General features: G+C 28.2%; 4 protein-coding genes across 8 annotated transcripts; 3 read left to right on the forward strand and 1 right to left on the reverse strand.

Moving 5' to 3' along the window:
- The first annotated feature begins 399 nt into the window (after nucleotides 1-399).
- Nucleotides 400-4,105, forward strand: LOC126925526 (beta-1,4-glucuronyltransferase 1-like). 2 transcript variants are annotated; one of them, XM_050741155.1, is made up of 4 exons: nucleotides 400-1,108; nucleotides 1,870-2,258; nucleotides 2,632-2,833; nucleotides 3,516-4,105. In XM_050741155.1, the coding sequence occupies exons 1-4, from the start codon at nucleotides 563-565 to the stop codon at nucleotides 3,726-3,728; spliced, it is 1,350 nt and encodes a 449-aa protein (XP_050597112.1). In that variant the 5' UTR covers nucleotides 400-562; the 3' UTR covers nucleotides 3,729-4,105. The 2 variants fall into 2 exon arrangements, with proteins under 2 accessions (XP_050597112.1, XP_050597113.1); XM_050741156.1 differs by having other exon boundaries at nucleotides 413-1,108; nucleotides 2,656-2,833.
- A 417-nt stretch (nucleotides 4,106-4,522) lies between these two features.
- Nucleotides 4,523-8,959, forward strand: LOC126925542 (ceramide synthase 6). Of its 3 annotated transcripts, XM_050741169.1 has the most exons (9): nucleotides 4,523-4,686; nucleotides 5,003-5,100; nucleotides 5,215-5,404; nucleotides 5,705-5,822; nucleotides 7,011-7,123; nucleotides 7,286-7,616; nucleotides 7,703-7,821; nucleotides 7,896-8,040; nucleotides 8,127-8,959. In XM_050741169.1, exons 1-9 carry the CDS (start codon nucleotides 4,661-4,663, stop codon nucleotides 8,247-8,249), a joined length of 1,263 nt encoding a protein of 420 aa, XP_050597126.1. In that variant the 5' UTR covers nucleotides 4,523-4,660; the 3' UTR covers nucleotides 8,250-8,959. The 3 variants fall into 3 exon arrangements, with proteins under 3 accessions (XP_050597126.1, XP_050597136.1, XP_050597148.1); XM_050741179.1 differs by lacking the exon at nucleotides 4,523-4,686 and having other exon boundaries at nucleotides 4,857-5,133; nucleotides 5,201-5,404; XM_050741191.1 differs by lacking the exon at nucleotides 4,523-4,686 and having other exon boundaries at nucleotides 4,857-5,133.
- A 745-nt stretch (nucleotides 8,960-9,704) lies between these two features.
- On the forward strand, nucleotides 9,705-13,931 carry LOC126925484 (1,4-alpha-glucan-branching enzyme). 2 transcript variants are annotated; one of them, XM_050741071.1, is made up of 10 exons: nucleotides 9,705-10,030; nucleotides 10,172-10,341; nucleotides 11,071-11,312; nucleotides 11,429-11,638; nucleotides 11,747-12,054; nucleotides 12,142-12,342; nucleotides 12,442-12,794; nucleotides 12,875-13,059; nucleotides 13,126-13,414; nucleotides 13,478-13,931. In XM_050741071.1, exons 1-10 carry the CDS (start codon nucleotides 9,918-9,920, stop codon nucleotides 13,483-13,485), a joined length of 2,079 nt encoding a protein of 692 aa, XP_050597028.1. In that variant the 5' UTR covers nucleotides 9,705-9,917; the 3' UTR covers nucleotides 13,486-13,931. The 2 variants fall into 2 exon arrangements, with proteins under 2 accessions (XP_050597028.1, XP_050597033.1); XM_050741076.1 differs by having other exon boundaries at nucleotides 9,969-10,099.
- A 74-nt stretch (nucleotides 13,932-14,005) lies between these two features.
- LOC126925547 (mitochondrial import inner membrane translocase subunit Tim29) lies at nucleotides 14,006-15,769 on the reverse strand. The gene is made up of 3 exons (XM_050741206.1): nucleotides 15,601-15,769; nucleotides 14,718-14,819; nucleotides 14,006-14,510 (listed from the first exon to the last, which is right to left on the reverse strand). The coding sequence occupies exons 1-3, from the start codon at nucleotides 15,638-15,640 to the stop codon at nucleotides 14,119-14,121; spliced, it is 534 nt and encodes a 177-aa protein (XP_050597163.1). The 5' UTR covers nucleotides 15,641-15,769; the 3' UTR covers nucleotides 14,006-14,118.
- Between the last annotated feature and the right edge of the window lie 2,125 nt (nucleotides 15,770-17,894).

The raw sequence follows: 17,894 nt of genomic DNA on the forward strand, positions 1-17,894 counted from the left end.
ATTCTCCATAACAAACACGACAATAATGATCTGTTGATGGCATTAAACCACTAATAATAACTTTAAATAGCTTACGTATAATCCTACTAGCTATATTCAAGGTATTATTACAAAGTACAATATACATAGGTAGGTACATCTCATAATATACATAGATATGTGTTCATGCACGTACACAAACGTTTTTTCTATTGTACAAGATCACATGTATGTATATAAATTAATATAATAATTTTATTACAATACCTATAGCCATACAAATACATTTAATGCCATACCCATAAAAAATGAAATGGTATAGTCTAGTCGTCGTTTTAGTTGCCATTTATTTTATAGCGGTTACTAAAAATTTGAGCTGAGTTTTTCTGTGAATTTAAGCTGAAGTTTTTGTTTTCGTAGGTTTAAATTCTGGCGAATTGTATCAAAGGTAGGCACGCCTGCGCTGTATCGATCCAAAATTGACGGCCTCGTCTTGCCTGAACAGCAACAGCAGTGCCCAAGTACATCTCAGTTCAATGAATTTACCGCGTTTAGAACATGGAAAATCGTCTCTTTAACGACAATGCGTTGCTCTGGTCGAAAATTCCTAATCTGGTCGAGTTTAATGTTCTTCTTTCTCCTGATTGGTCGTCTCTTGATCGATCGTGGATTCGATTTACCGATACTGGTGATCGGTACTAGCGATATCTTAATACCAAAGACTTATTCAAGTTTTCAGCAAGATGTACAGACTGGAGCACTTGCTTTCGTAGCCGGCATGTACATGGCAGGTCTGCAACCTAGGAACACAAGTTTCTGCAGATGGTACCATGGCCTGCCGAATATGCTTTCGTATCCGGCATCCAAAGTCACCTGGAGCCCCGAAATCGGTGAGAAGAGCCCCTACAGAATTCTACCGTTTGTATTGCGCGGAACCGAGGAGAGGAACAAGCTGCCTCGGGTGACCCTCTGTACGCACGCCACTGCAGATCAAGTCTATGGAATCGTGGAATTAGCTCGGAGATGGGAGGGTCCATTAAGCTTGGCCGTTTTCGCGCCTGGCCTCGACGCTGGTATCGCCGTTGCTCTCCTCGATCGGGCCTGTCGATGCGAACCTGAAATGTACAAGGTTTCCCTATGCACTCGCTCTCAAAATGAGTCGCTAGTAGTATGATTAAACTTCAGGCATTATATGCATACCGCATGTCTAAATCTATTCTCCATCGCGACTATATCAATTTTCGTTCAATTTTAATTTAGTCAGCGCCAATTACTTTGCTTGCGATACGAAAGCAATCGTATCTTAAAAAATGCAATCTGGGACAAAGATACGTGGATAGTTAAAGGAAGTAGGTATCGTCGAACTAGTGCTAGTATTGCTTAGATTTTAGTACTTAGATTTTGTTTGTTATATATTCTTATGGTATATAGATTATTTAGTTAGTTTAGTTAATTTGAAATTAACATTTACACCTTTCCGTAAACAAACTGTCTTTAAGGAAAATTCATTGATACCTATCTACACTGCCTGTCCACTTATTTCTGTCCTCTACTCTACGTAATTAACAGCACGCTATAATTTTCTACTGTCACGGTCAGAAATACTGCTAATCATGTTTTATAAAAATTATGCTCTTTAAAGTGAAATGCAAGATTTTAAATTTCCTCTACCTTAAAAATTGTATGAAAAGAATAAAGTAAATTACATTGTTTCTAAATAATCTCTATAAAACATGTGAGTAAACATAAGTACATTTAATTAGTTTTTTTTAATTACTAAAATACATCGCATCGTATCTATATAAAATTATATGGGTTAAATATAGAGATGAATACACACGTAAGTACACGGAAGTACTAACTACAGTTTTAACGTATGCCCTTTCGCAGGTTTCTGTTCATTTGATATTTCCGGCGAGTCGTCCACCAGCTTTAGGACAGATTACTCGAATTCATGGTGACTGTGCGGCATCCGATCTTCAAAGAGGAGATGGAGCGACAGAAAGGAAACGAAGAAACATGATTTATCCTATTAACGTAGCCAGAAATGTAGCCAGAATTCAAGCAAACACGACTCGTGTTCTAGTAACCGATATCGAATTATTACCTAGCCAAAGATTAGCATCCGGCTTTATGGAAATTGACCGGGAAAAAACACCAAAAGGCAGAATCGTATTCGTGGTACCAGTATTTGAGATAGAATCAAATGAAGTGCCACCATTGACAAAAAAGGAATTACTTTTAGCAACGAAGGCTGGTCTAGCCGTTTATTTTCACAGGTTTGTAAAAATAATTACAACTGTGCGAAAATGATTTTACAAAATTCATATCGGAGGGTTGTTTTAATTTTATATATATTAACATGTATTACGTTATATAGACTAGCAACAAGAAAAAAAGAAAAAAGTATTTGTACACTACTGCGTTTGTTATAGTTAACTAGGTCCAATTATAATAAAATTTGTATCACTTAATGGTACATATTTTCATATGATTGTCGTCAAAATTTGATATTACGTAAATGAAACGTAGAACTTAATAAAAGAATGTTTCATTAGAATATAAAAGTATGTACAAATAGTTTCTTTTAGCCACTGTATAACCATAAATGAGAAGATAGAAAGGATTTTACAGAGAATTCCTGGTTTATAGATTTCTCTGTTCACATTGTCAAAGGTTCCCTGGACTTAGTAGATGGTTAATTAGACCTGATCCGGGCAAAGTGAAACCTCTTATTATTACGAAAAGGGAATATCCATATCATAGATGGGAGCCTGTATTCATAGGAACGCAAAATGATCCCTTTTATGCTGAAGAAATGTCTTGGGAAGGCAGACAAGATAAAATGAGTCAGGTATTGCGCGTATTCGACAGATTTACAACAGAAATAAAATACTAATAGAATTATACTTGTTTTATACAATTTTATGCACATATGTATTAATAAAAATTAGTGTAACATTCCATTTTAGAAGATCTACCATAATGAAAGGATTTATAAAAATTAAATTTGTTAAATTTAATTAATTAAATTTATAATGAATTTATAATTAATTTATATAAATTTATAACAATTTTATATACATATAAATTTTAGTATTTACAGGTTATTTATAATAAAAATATACATAGTAACTACAGATTAACGATTAATCATAAAAAATATCATTTTAAATTTCAATTAATTTCGTTAACTGTACTGTACATACTAGGATAGATACTAATTATTAAGAAAAAGATGAGCAATATAACACAATAAAGCAGCAATATAATATGGTAATTAAAAGCTCAATGTAAGGATACAATATAGTGTAAGAAACTAGGAATAAGAATGCAACAACCTGCTTGTAATAGGCTATTGGCCTTAAGTACAAATAAATTGTTGTTGTTGTTGTTGTTGTTACTATTATTGTTGTTATGAGTAGTTTCATAATGGTAGATTTTTAAAACAGAATGTCATATGAATAATAAATTTTATAAATAATAATAAATTGTGTAAGAAACATGTTATATTAATTTTCAATATTTTATTATAGATGTTCGAGATGTGTCTTTTACGCTATCGACTAATTATACTTGATGGTGCCTTTTTAGTCCATACACCAGGTATTAAACGAAAAACAATAAAGATTGACAAAGCAAAACGAGAATTTTTAAAACCTCACGAGAGAAGGAACGCTCGTATCTATCAACGTATAATTAGACGTTTATTGAAACAATATCCTGTTAATCGCAAATGCGCGCAATAATATTTTTTGATAAAGGAAATCAGTATACAGAGTAATCGCTTTTACTGTAGGAATAAAATAAACTTTTAAAGATACACGAAGTAGCTAGATAAATGCTGTTTGTTTTCTAATATTGTTATCTGTATAAATGATACGTTGTATCTATACTACCATCCATTATAAAAAAGTGTTTTTATATTTATAAAATTAACTGAAAATATGTGCCTATTTAAAATACAAAACATAAAATGTCTCGTAGCAGTAACTCCCTGAATAATGAATATATCACAATAGTTTATTATTACTTAGTAATAGTATAATATATTATTATTTTCATTTTTTAGTTCCACTGAACATTGAGGAATTTTGTTATTATACATAAAAAATATAAAGATAGATACGTGTAAAGAATATAAATATATTCTCCCAACTAAAGCGTTACTGCATTTGTTTGATAAAACAAATATAAAAGTTAAGGTTTTGTATAAAAACCTTAGAATATTTTTCCCATACTACATCTGTAAATATTAATGATAAAAAAATATATTTACCTAAGCATGTTTCATACGTTTTGAAATGTTAGATTATCGGACGGATTTTTTCTTAGATGTAAGTATTTACTTTAAATATTATACTTATCTACGAAATTAAGTAACCATGTTAATTTAAACAATATTTTTCAATTTTTTGCAATTACAAATAATTTATGCATAATTTTATTAAAACGACAATTAATTTATAGTAATGTATATTTAATATAAGAACTTAGGTAATTGTAAGTTTAAGTTTAAGGTATTAGTTTTCCTTAATACGGCACTGTGATAATGCGAAACTAACAACGAGTACAGATTAATTTTTAATGCCTGTTTTAAGTATTAAAATACATAATTCGATACAGATAGATTATAAAATTTCGTAAATAATACTTCGTATGCCAATCGCGATATGTACATATGTATATATGTAAGACCATAACAAGGTAAGGCATAAATAATTCATAAAAATATATATTATAATCTTAGTAATTTTTTTTATTTTTTGTGACAAATTTTGATATTTCTTAAGAAAAATTAAAATCTTATATTCGTTACTATTACTTTCCTGCTTGGATTAAAAACGAGGTTATCCATAAAATGTTTTTTATCAGAATGATTACATACACGTCTAATGTACATTTAATATTCGTAAATAATAGTTGTGCAATAAAAATAGATATTAATTCGAATAATCGATTTTGAGTAAGAATTTTGTGGAAAAAAAGATAATGATAAGTTATCTGTTTATTTGAAAACAAGAACAGAAATAAGAGTCAAAAGGAAAACTAAGTTACGCGTGTATTGGAGATTGAAGCTACAGGCTCAATCTTCGAGCGGTGGCGTACAAGCAGAGGAAGGTAGTTAAAGTTTGCTTTATTAAAGCAGATTAAGTATGTATTCCTTTAATTATTTCGGTTTTATAACATTTAGTGAATATTTACTGGAATTAAAATATAGATCATCAATTGCAGGAATTCTAATAATGGATATATTAAGGAATGTATCGTCGGCTTTTTGGTCAACTGATGTTTGGTTACCGCCTAATATAACGTGGGAAGATATCAAACCAAATTCAGATAATAAATATGCAGACTATCAACATTTAATTTATCCTCTGCCTATGGCATTTATTCTTTTGATAATTAGATACGCCCTAGAAAGGTAATCACTCTATTCTTTTGTAATAATATATCAAATTTGTAATTGAACTAAGGTTATAGCGTATTTAAGTAAATATTTATATTTTATATCTTTTGAAATTCTTTATTATTGGAATTTCATTTTTTAAGTATTTCATTAAACTTTCAATGTAAGTTAAATTATAATACACACATAATCTTTGACATGTTATAATAATGTGTATTACATAGAAAAAGATCACATGATACTATGCAAGGACATTCTAAACTCTTACATCAACTCAATTAATTGAAATTACATGTTTTATTAATCTTTTTATAGGTACTGTTTTGCACCCATTGGTAAGTCCCTTGGTATAAAAAATACAAGAACAAAAAAAGCTACACCAAATGAAATATTAGAAAAAGCCTATCGTAGCAGAAAAATTAAACATAAACAGGTAAGCATGCATTAAAATAACTGGTTTCTTGATGTCATTAATAAAATTTTAATAAATAAGAATGAATTGTATTGTATTTGTTTATTGTATTGAGGCTTATGCCTATTATAATCTTTCTATATATGTGCATGCTTGATACAGTTTGTTTCTACCCTGGCTTATTCCTTAAAGCTAAATCTTAATTCACTATCTGTTTAGATATATTTATATCTTAATTTAATATACAGATTACTACAAAATTTCTATGTGTCAGTCTTTGGTATTTTGTTCTTGTTCTGATTGTTCTTCTTTGGTCTTTCTATTCATCTAAGCAGAAACCTTCTAACTTTGTGTTTCTCTTTATGAAGTTTGCTAATTCTCATATTTGCTTTTTTTATTTCCATTGTTATTATTTATTATTTTTACTTCTCAACGTGATTCGTCTGATTTCCGTATACATTGTCATCTTCCTATAGTGTTTTGGATGTAGTTTCTATTATTGTTTGTTGTATGTTGCTTTCCTCTGTTTCCTATAATGTGTTATTATTTCCATGTCCAAATTGCTATAGTTTACGCCATAGCTGGGTGATCCGCTTCCCCTTTTTGTCTGGTACCTCTTTCTCCATTATCTTCAGTTTCTCACAGCATTTTCTCCGAAATCTATGTTCATCTGTGCTACCATGTCCCAGCAACTTCTCATTATCCCTAATTCAAAGTGTATTCTTTCTGTTTCTATTCTTGTCATGTAGTATGCATTATGTAATAATGTCGCTTTTAACACTGTGTCAAATATCTTTTGTGCTGGTTCTTATCCAAATAAAAATTTAATTGTAAATATGTTATTTCAATCTATTTTATTTGCATATTTTATTATAAAAATGTTGATAACTATTTGAATAGTAAAATTTAATTAATGAATATTTTGTTATTATCCATTTTACTCAGTTAATATGTAAAGAGAAAAATAGTTTAGAAATATTTAATAGATAGTTATGGTAAATAGTAATTATAGTAAATCAATGTTGATCTTCAATACTACAATACACCATGATATTAAACAACAATTATATTGAGAGCATAAAAAATTTGTTCAGTTCTAAATTGTGTGTTCAATATTAATTTCTTCAAACAGATTCATATAATCTAAATCAAAGCAACTGAGAAATTAAATGTTATGGGGTTTTTTGTAATATGTGGATATATTTTAAGATCCTGGCACTGGCTAAACAATTAGATTGGTCTGAACGACAAGTAGAAAGATGGTTGCGATTAAGACGTACTCAGGATAAGCCATCAACACTTACAAAATTTTGTGAAAACAGGTTAGATTTTTAGAGTGAAATATAAAAAACGAAATATACTTCTCAATTTTTCGTTTATATAAAAGTTAATAATATGATAAAGTAAATTTTGCAATGAAATTCATGCTATGTCTATATATATTTATCTTTAAATATTTAGTATAATCTATTCTTTTGTTACAGCTGGCGATGTTTATATTACATATACTCATTTCTCTACGGACTAATTATTTTATGGAACAAGCCATGGTTATGGGACATAAATCACTGTTATTATAATTATCCATATCATCCAGTTTCAAATGATATATGGTGGTACTATATGATATCAATGGCGTTTTACTGGTCTCTAAGTTTTTCTCAATTTTTTGATGTAAAAAGAAAAGATTTTTGGCAAATGTTCATTCACCATATAGCTACTATTATATTAATGTGCTTTTCATGGGTTGGAAACCTAACCAGAATTGGCTCATTGGTGTTATTAGTGCATGATTGTGCAGATATTTTTCTAGAAGTAAGTATGCCTTATTCAAACTGCTGGTATGTAATACTGATATGACAGATTTGACATGTACATGGAAAATACATATATTTTTTTAGGCTGCAAAAATGGCTAAATATGCTAACTACCAGAAATTATGTGATTGTATATTCGTCATTTTTACAGTCCTATGGATTATCACACGTATTGGTGTTTACCCATTTTGGATAATTTATAGGTATGTTCTGATAATTTTAATTTCTAATATATTTCCATACAATTAATTTGTTCATGTTACATTAAATGTTGCAGCACATCGATAAAGGCACCTAAAATAGTACCTATGTTCCCAGCATATTATATTTTCAATTCTTTGCTAATTTTATTGTTATTCCTTCACATGATCTGGACATATTTAATTCTTAAAATCGCATACAACGCTTTCTATGCCGGCCAAGTAAGTATTACACTTCTTGATACCATATAAATTAAATGTAATTGTGAAATGTTTCAGAATTTTAATTTATACTTGTAATTTTTCAGATGGAAGGTGATATTCGTAGTAGCAGCAGTGAAGATATTTCAGATAACTCCATTGATAGTACACCACTAAATAATTCTACAAATTATGTTACCAAGCAAAATTCCAGACAGAAGGTTCACTAACAAATAACTTTCTAGAAAAAAGGTTATTGCAACAGTAATAAGGCAAGAATTCAAATATTTAGCCGGGCGCCAATTAATTTCAGCGAATTTAATAAACCCTTGCATTTATCGTAGTATGATAATTAAAAACCTTAACTTCGATAAAGTTATTAAAAAGGTTATTGACCTTTAAAACATTCGCCTTCTTTAGTTATTTTTTAAAATAATCTAGCACCACAAAGATGTCATCTAATTGTTTCATGAAACAATCACTCATTATTTTAATGTTTTTACGTGTGAAAGAGTGAATATTAAGAACTACGAATTATTCTTTTTATTATTACTCATACCATTTATTTATATATATCTTATTTAATAATTTAAGAAATCGTGTTTTTCTTCCTTTTTAAGTAAATTTTGATTATTTAGTCAAACAAATGATGGACCAAAGTTTAAAAACGTTCAATATTTGTAATTTCTAAATCTTCTTAAAGTTTAGTACTTCATTATGTTTAATAATGCTTATTTATTCTCTTATATGTTTTACAAATAATGTCCAAAATTTTTGAATTAAGGAAATTAATAATAATGTATCAAATAAGTTTAATCCACTTTTTCTTTAATTAACCTCCTTTATTATAATTCTCTGAGAATATTTAATTAATTTAATTATTGTAATATTAGTGTTTCTTATATAAAAATAAATGTATTGTTCATTTTACTTTCCAAAATGTACATTGATATTTAGACTATAAAAGTTATCAAAGCACTATGAATAAAAATCTAGAAAATATATAATATGCACTAATTTATTTACATATATGACAAGCAAGAGGAGAAATTTGTAAATAAATATTGATTGTAATATTCTTTAATGTATAACCTGTCTTGTTTCTACATGTTTTAATTACTTTATCAGTATTGTGATTTGTATAATCTAATTTACAAATATAGACGTAAATGTTAATAATATACAATAATAATGATTACAATAATGATGATAATTATCATATATATAAATTATGTATTATTATTTGTTGTTATTCTTTATAAATATTATAATTACATAGACTGCGGATAGACTGCACACAATATAAAAAAATATAGGTATAAAATATCCAAAGTATATACATACAGTCCCTTTGGAAAGTAAGTTAACAATTTTAGATTTAAATTTTTGGCGGGAGCATTAATTTATTTTGCGGGGTGATTGTATATTACTTTCTATAACACTTGGCAAATAAGACAATTCTCCATTGCGATTCCACTGTTTTAATTATATTCTTAAAAATATGAATTTGCATATAAATTTGCAGCCGAATTATAATATATTAAATACTTAGAAAATTTAAAATAGGAAGAAATGATTTGGGTCATTTCTAATATCATACATTATGTACTGTATAACGAATGATAAAAATTTGAAATTAGCGCCAATTATAGTAAATTATTCGCCATATTTGATAGACATCGTTAAATCGTAAAGCTTCCACTCTTAAAAGTCGTTTCATTGCAAATACATACTTTACAAAATCGTATTATTTTTTTGGCCGGTAGAGATTCGACCGATAGAATTATACTGAGGGTCACCTTGAAGTGTTATCTGAATTTGAGTGAAGTATAAAGTCTCGTTAGACTTTAAATCGATCGCTATTTATTTTTTAATAAATTTATTTAAAAAAGATAAATATGGGAGGAAAATGGTCAAGTATGGATCCTTCTGAAGTCGAAGTTCCAGAAATAAATGCTTTATTGGAAAGAGATCCATACCTAAAACCTTATGAAAATGAGATTCGCAAAAGGTATTATGTACATTTTTAAATATATGTAAATGTCTGCTTTGGATATGTATAGTTTTAGATACAATTAAGGTAATTCAGGATAAAGAATTATCTAAATGACATCAAAAAGTGTTTATATGTAAAATAATTTTTTTTTACCAGATATGCTTTATTTAAAGACTATGTAGAAAAAGTGGAAACCGGCGATGGCACTTTGGATAAATTTTCAGAAGGTTATAAAACTTTTGGAATTCATATAAAAGAAGACAATAGTGTTATTGCAAAAGAATGGGCACCAGGTGCACAAGAATTATTTTTAATGGGAGATTTTAGTAAGTAGACTAAAACTATAAATTATGTGAAACTAATATAAAATTGTAAAAAAGCAAATGTAACAGAAACAGCTTATTCAATTGATCAATATAGAATATAATTAACACATTGAACATTGCATAGGCCACCAACAGTCCACTGATTGTAGTTATTTTGTATAAAAGAAAATTTGATCATGAAATGCTTTATAAATGAAGCCTAAATGAAAAGTCATGTCAAAGTAATTGAACATTTAACATGTTAATTATTAAATACCACTGTATTCAATTGTGTCATTGTATTTATTTTAAAGGATATAGCATGATATATTTGTTTGTATATAATCCAGTGAATTAATGCATTTTTTATTTATTTATAATATTAATATAATTCTAATCAAAAAATGAGATTGGGAAGCAAATGTTTGTTAATATATTAATTTTTGTAAAAATCAGAGAAAATTTTGTACTATGTGTATTATATATACATATTTCAAAATTGAATGTATGGTTCATTTAGAGCTTAAAAATACCTATGTTTTTTTAATGATATATATATAATATAAAATAAAACTTTTTTATTGGTCTTAAAATCTTAAGATATAGGATATGTTTGCAAATTTTCTGTTTACAGATTTTCAGATATGGTTTATATCTATTATAGGTTCTAATATTTTTGTTTGTTGCATAAGAGATGTATGAAACAAAAGTATTTTAAACATTATAATATTTTTATATTTTTGTTTCCAGATGGTTGGAATAAGACAGCTAATTCATACAAAAAATTGGATTATGGTAAATGGGAATTACATTTACCTCCTAATGCCGATGGTAGTTGCCCTATAAAACATCTTTCAGAAGTCAAAATAATTGTAAAAGATCATAACAATGAATTATTGGAACGATTAAGCCCTTGGGCTACATATGTTACACAAAATCGAGCAGAAAGTGTTACATATAAACAACGTATATGGCATCCATCATCTGAAAATGTATATATATGTACATAAATATGTATATAATTACTTTATACAACTAGAAATTTACATTATTTTCAATTAATTTCATAGTATATATTAAGACCTCAAAGTGACATATTTTTATTCAGGTTTATAAATTTAAATATTCCAAACCAAAAAAGCCAGAAAGTCTCAGAATATATGAATGTCATGTTGGTATTGCCACTCAAGAATTGAAAGTTGGCACATATTTAGAATTTGCTGAAAAAATAATTCCTCGCATTGTAAGACAAGGCTATAATGCTATTCAACTGATGGCTATTATGGAGCATGCCTATTATGCAAGTTTTGGATATCAGGTGTGTACCTATCATGGATAATCTTAAAAGGTTTGTTTATAAAACTAATGTATGTGAATGTTAAATTTCAATATATATATTTCAATATATTTAATTAAATTTAATAAGGTGACTTCATTTTATGCTGCTTCATCTCGTTATGGTACACCAGAAGAATTAAAGCAGTTAATAGATACAGCACATCAACATGGTTTATATGTTTTATTGGATATGGTGCAGTCACATGCATCAAAGAATACATTAGATGGATTAAATATGTTCGATGGTACTGATGCTTGTTTCTTCCATACTGGCAATCGTGGTCAACATCCGCTTTGGGACAGTAGACTTTTTAATTATGGAGAATACGAAGTGTTGCGATTTTTGCTTTCCAACTTACGTTGGTACATTGAGGAATATAATTTTGACGGTTTTAGGTATTTGCTTACACCTTAAATTCACTAAAATGTCACTTTATCATATAATATTTACATTGCAAATACTTGTAATATTAAATTTTATAGATTTGATGGAGTTACATCAATGTTATATCATTCAAGAGGATTTGGACAAGGTTTTAGTGGCCACTATGACGAATATTATGGTCTTAATGTTGATGTTGAAGGTGTAGTATATTTAATGCTTGCAAATCATATGCTGCATTGTTTGTATCCGGAAATTGTTACAATAGCTGAGGATGTTAGTGGAATGCCTGGGGTTTGCAGGTATAAAATGTTTTAAGATTGCAATGTTAAATAAGTTTTTCTTTTAGCATAAATTTTTCATAAATTAATTACTAATTTTTTTTTCTATAAATATTATAGGCCAATTGCTGAAGGCGGTGTAGGATTTGATTATAGATTAGCTATGGCGATTCCTGATAAATGGATTAAACTTTTAAAAGAGGTGAAAGATGAAGATTGGAGTATTGGAGATATTTGTTGGGCACTAAGTAATCGAAGATGGATGGAAAAAACAGTGGCTTATTCAGAATCTCATGATCAAGCTCTTGTAGGTGATAAAACAATTGCATTTTGGCTTATGGACAAAGAAATGTACACGCATATGAGTATAACGAGTCCACCTAACCCAATCATAAGTCGTGGAATTGCTCTTCATAATCTTATCACATTAATTACACACGGGTTGGGAGGTGAAGGTTACTTAAATTTTATGGGTTAGTTTTAAAAACATATTTTTGTAATTGTAACTTCTAATAATTTAGAGTTATATATTTCTCAATATATAAACTGTTAGGTAATGAATTTGGACATCCGGAATGGTTGGATTTTCCACGAGCTGGTAATGCAGATAGTTATCATTATGCTAGAAGACAGTGGAATTTAGTAGATGATGAGTTGCTAAAATACAAATTTATGAATAATTGGGATCGTACTATAAATACTCTTGAAGAAAAATATGGATGGCTGCATGCAGACCCTGTAAGGTTTAAATAAAAATATTTATGTATATTAACTCCAGTGATAAAACTTATGTGCTTTTTATAGGCATATATAAGTTGGAAACACGAAGAGGACAAAGTAATTGTTTTTGATCGAGCAGAACTTATATTTGTGTTCAATTTTCATCCAATCAAATCATTTCCTGATTATACTATTGGAGTAAAAAATGCAGGAACTTATAAGGTTCTATTATGTAGCGATGATAAAGATTTTGGTGGGGAAAACCGTGTTGATACTAATGTACAACATTTTACCAAACCAGAACCATTTTCTAATTATTCAAATAATATGATGATTTACATTCCTTGTCGTACAGCTATTATTTATGTTCGAGGTAAGTCATTATAATATTGGTTATAGTAATGATAATTTACATATATCAATTTCTTAATTTCAGAAACTTAAGAGCTTTACGGAGGCATAGCCAGAGGAAGAATTGATTTTAGCGTTATATATAAATAAAAGTTACTATTTTTCTTACCAAAGTTTAGATCAATATGTAGCGTTAAGGTTAAGTAAAAGAAAACAAAATAATATATATTTAAAGCTTTGCAAAGAGTTCAGGAGGTGCAATTAATATAAAACAGTTAAAAAAAGAAAAGTACAAACCAAAATACTCATGCCATTTTTTAAAGGAATACTTTTATTAAATAAAGGTTTACATATATATTTGACACATATACATACACATTGAAGTATGCATATTTATATTTGAAAATAATGTAGTCAAAAGACACAAATTAAATAAGTTTGCACTAATAATTATGTACAACATGATAAAAGATGTTTTATATTTTGATACCAAATTTTAGTATTTATAAATATTTTTAATAAAGGATTGTGTTTTTCAATTTGTGTATTAATCATTAATATATAGAATTATTTTCTGGTTTTAAGAGAGCAAGATAAAAATAAATTACTTAAATTTATGTTATTAAATGCAGAAACAAATATATTGTTGTGCTGTTGGATTGTTTGTTATTGTAAATTCGTATTTTTATTTTTTTGTAAAATAAATAACTTTTTTCATTTCTATGTTTATTTATATTTTATATCACTAAATTGTGCTTCATTTACATCGTAATCTTGCATTTTATTGTCTAAGATCCACCATTTATCTAAAAATCCAATATCTACCACTCTTTGATAAAAGGTTAGATATCGTGTTTTTAAGTAAGGACAAACAGCTTTGTACAAGGAACACATTTCGTCATAATCATCTAACCAGATTAAACTAACTATACCTAAATTCATCCGCCGCACAATTCCTTCATTGTAACATTGACCTAACCATTGTACATATTGTACAGACATTGGATTACGTATAGCTTCTCCCACTTGCATTATTTTCATGGTATTTTGTAATAAATGTTCTTTGAAGGAACACTCATCTGGATTATGCCTGTGCAGATATACACAAGATCCTAAAACTAATTAAATAAAGTTTTTAGTATGTCAAAAATAGTAAGAACAATTTTTAATATAAACATATATTAAAAATTTGTATTCTTTATATTCATTTTATACTTTAATCTTTTACTAGTCTCCAGAACAAAAATATACGCTAATAACTTTTTGTGCTTAACCAATATTGTTAAAATTATTATTGTTCGTTAATGAGACATAAATGTACGCACGAGAAAAATAAATAGATGTTCTAATAGGATGTTCTTTACAATCTTTAGCAGCACCTAATGCTGATTCTTTATAATCTGTATAAAGATTCTTCCAATATTTTCCTGCAAATGAAGGTTTATTTCAATTAAAGCAATCTTGTTTTCCTAAAATTTCTTTCTCATAAACAATTACTCGAGGTAATATTCAGACACAGCACTAATTTCAGTATTTGTTTCTTTTAAAAATCATGTTGTTTATTTTATGAAAATATGTACCAGTTACAATACCTTGAAAATATAATCACAATTCTTTCTAAACAATAACATTTAATTGTACAATAGACTTTTGACAAAAAAGAGGTTGTCCTCTTTGTTTCATAAATTCAATGCAGTCTTGGACTTTATGTCTTCTAATATCTGCTGCAATTAATACTAATAATTGTGCAACTTCTGCATAACTTTTATTCATTTCTTTATAATAAGTTACAAGTTATCTTTTATCACCTACTATTCTTTCCTTTTTATGACATGTTAAGTCTTCTGATGTATTAAAAAATATTGATATTAATTTTTCCTGGCGTTCATTATACAAAACAATTATACAAAATAAATCTATTTTGCATTCAAATTGTTTCCAAGAATTGCCAGATTGCAGAATGTAAACAAATGTCAGAATGTTAGTATGATGTGAAAGTAATACAGTTTTTCGTTAAAGACTTACTGTACTATTCAATATTATTTTTAGGAAGAAATTGTTTACGTATTTTCAAGCTACAATAGATCGTACATATTCTTGTAGAATAAGCACTAAGCATTAGATCATCCTCTATTATACGAAGTAACAAATAAAGAGATAATGTCCGAATATTAATGTGAGTAATTGTAGCATAAGAGAGCTACTCACCCCATCGTTGGAGAAACGCTGCTCTCGTCATTGTTGACATTTCGAAACTTTTCTTCCTCAAAACATCAGTAATACCAGGTAATATAAATTGTTCATCTTAAACTTGTAGCGTGCTTGTAACATGTTATTCTAGTTATTCTAGTTACTTACGTCACTTTATGCCTGAAGTTATCTGTTTATTATCTCTCTAGATTTTGTAGTAGGAAATGTTACTCCTTCTATAAATGAACAAAAATTGATAATTAGAATTTATTATGAAGAAGAAGATTTAAAATGTTGTATTTAACATTTTGGAACGACTTTACATTAAATTTTGTTTATTTCAAAATCAAGTGACAAATTAAATTTTGTTTGAACCAATTGGAATTAATAATTAGTACAAAGATTACGTCAAAAAGGAAATTTATACCTAACTAAATGAAATAATTATGATTTGCATTTATTAAACTTGCAATATCAATGTTGAAATGAATATAGCATCATTCATAATATTTTTTCAGCTATAAACAGGTACGATGTTTATGTTGTATTAAAATTGGGGTTATCCACGTAGTTAAAATAGAAATTGAGAAATCTAGACAACCGATATCTTTATTTTTCAATTTTTTGAAAATTCCGTGTTTGTAAAAAGAATTCATTATATACGCTAATTTACATTCAAAGTAATAGTAACATTCTCATTCATTCAAATAAAATGAAGTAAATGTTAAACATTATGTAAGTATAAAGGTAGTGATGAATAAAATTGAAACTATTGGTTTGAAATAATTAAGGAAACTTTATTGATCTTTGTCACTATCTTACAATTGATAACATTGTTTTAAATTTATTAAATCATTTATATTTTTAAACTTTAATGTATTATTGGGCTGGCAACTAAGTGATTGCGGATTTTATCATTACCACCTAATGTCATTAAATTCATAAATATAATTAAACGTAACGCTAAGTACGTACACTAATTAATTACGACGATTTACGTAATTCTAATTTTTATCCAACGCCTCGTTTAATGTAACTGTTACAAGGTTCAATTGTAACGATTATATATACATATAACGTGGCAAAATTTTTTTTAAAACAAACATGAGACAACTGCCAAATATGAAACACGAGACAAGTAATGTCAGATAAATTCTTCTCGTCAAAATTTTGAGAATCATTTTCTTGCAATATACATATGTACGGTGTTATCTCTGTATTTGTTGCATTGTATAAGAGAAGATGACTTAAATATCGTATTGTTTATTTTATATGGACCATTTATTGTATCTTGAAAATACGTAAACAATTTCTTCTTAACAATGACATTTAACGGTACAGTAGATTTTTAACGAAAAACTTATCTAACTTTTACATCGCGCTAATATTCTGATTTCTGTTTACATTATGCAATCTAGAAATTCTTAGAAATCATTTGAACCGTGAAACAGATTTATTTTTTGCAAGTCTTTTGTATAATCGACGCCAGAAGAAACTAACACCAATATATTTTAATACATCAAGAGATTTAACATATCACGGAAAGGAATGAATACTAGTCGATACAAGACAACTTGTATCTTATCACAGAGAAAAGATTGAAAGTTATTATTAGTATTAAATGCAGCAGATATTATTAGAAGGAATAGACTAGATCGAATTTAAGAAACAAAGGTGACAACTTTTCTTTTTGTTCAGAATTTATTGTATAATCAACTATTATTGTTTAGGAAAGAAACTAATTATGTATTTTCGAGCTATGATAAATGGTATATATTCTCGTAGAATAAATAACGCTATGATTAATGATTCCTTGATCGACTTAAACGTTATTTTTAGGCCCACTGTCCACGAAGAGTCGCTTCATAGACGTATTAGAGTACTAAGTACGCTTCCATGCAGTGTTTATTGTGAAGTAATGCGCACCTGTCCATGAAACAGCAGCAAACGGTGTTCGTCGCTACATGTTTTCATCACGACGGCTGTCGCTAACATTGTCAGTAGCGAGGTGTACGTTGCAGCTATAAACGAGAATGCAGCGATACAGGGTGAAAAAGGTTTCACTCGTCGCTCGACGTTTTAATAACGAATAACGAATAGACCACGGATTTCTGATGTAAATTCACATTTTCGCGAATACGATAAAATACAGCATCTAGATAGAGATTTGTTTTATCCATTAAGTACTACAAGAAGTACTGTACTTTGGATATCTTATATATTTTTACGTATTATGCGCATCCCATGCATTTTTGTATCTTCAAATTTCTCACAATTGCATGAAAAATCCGTAGTCTAATAACGAGGTAAAA

The sequence above is a fragment of the Bombus affinis genome, chromosome 2, assembly GCF_024516045.1.
Source record: "Bombus affinis isolate iyBomAffi1 chromosome 2, iyBomAffi1.2, whole genome shotgun sequence".
Classification (NCBI taxonomy): Eukaryota; Metazoa; Arthropoda; class Insecta; order Hymenoptera; family Apidae; genus Bombus; species Bombus affinis.

Excerpts from the sequence above, each read along its gene's own strand:
- LOC126925547 (XM_050741206.1), bottom strand. The coding sequence starts at position 15,640 with ATGTCAACAATGACGAGAGCAGCGTTTCTCCAACGATGGG. Across the intron at positions 14,820-15,600 it reads AGCGTTTCTCCAACGATGGG|GAAAATATTGGAAGAATCTT; the intron begins GTGAGTAGCTCT and ends CTTCATTTGCAG. Across the intron at positions 14,511-14,717 it reads AACATCTATTTATTTTTCTC|TTTTAGGATCTTGTGTATAT; the intron begins GTGCGTACATTT and ends TTATTTAATTAG.
- LOC126925484 (XM_050741071.1), top strand. The coding sequence starts at position 9,918 with ATGGGAGGAAAATGGTCAAGTATGGATCCTTCTGAAGTCGAAGTTCCA. Across the intron at positions 11,313-11,428 it reads GGCATCCATCATCTGAAAAT|GTTTATAAATTTAAATATTC; the intron begins GTATATATATGT and ends ATTTTTATTCAG. Across the intron at positions 12,795-12,874 it reads AGGTTACTTAAATTTTATGG|GTAATGAATTTGGACATCCG; the intron begins GTTAGTTTTAAA and ends ATAAACTGTTAG.
- LOC126925542 (XM_050741169.1), top strand. The coding sequence starts at position 4,661 with ATGTATATATGTAAGACCATAACAAG. Across the intron at positions 5,823-7,010 it reads GAAAAATTAAACATAAACAG|ATCCTGGCACTGGCTAAACA; the intron begins GTAAGCATGCAT and ends ATATATTTTAAG. Across the intron at positions 8,041-8,126 it reads ACGCTTTCTATGCCGGCCAA|ATGGAAGGTGATATTCGTAG; the intron begins GTAAGTATTACA and ends GTAATTTTTCAG.
- LOC126925526 (XM_050741155.1), top strand. The coding sequence starts at position 563 with ATGCGTTGCTCTGGTCGAAAATTCCTAATCTGGTCGAGTTTAATGTTC. Across the intron at positions 1,109-1,869 it reads GCGAACCTGAAATGTACAAG|GTTTCTGTTCATTTGATATT; the intron begins GTTTCCCTATGC and ends GCCCTTTCGCAG. Across the intron at positions 2,834-3,515 it reads GACAAGATAAAATGAGTCAG|ATGTTCGAGATGTGTCTTTT; the intron begins GTATTGCGCGTA and ends ATTTTATTATAG.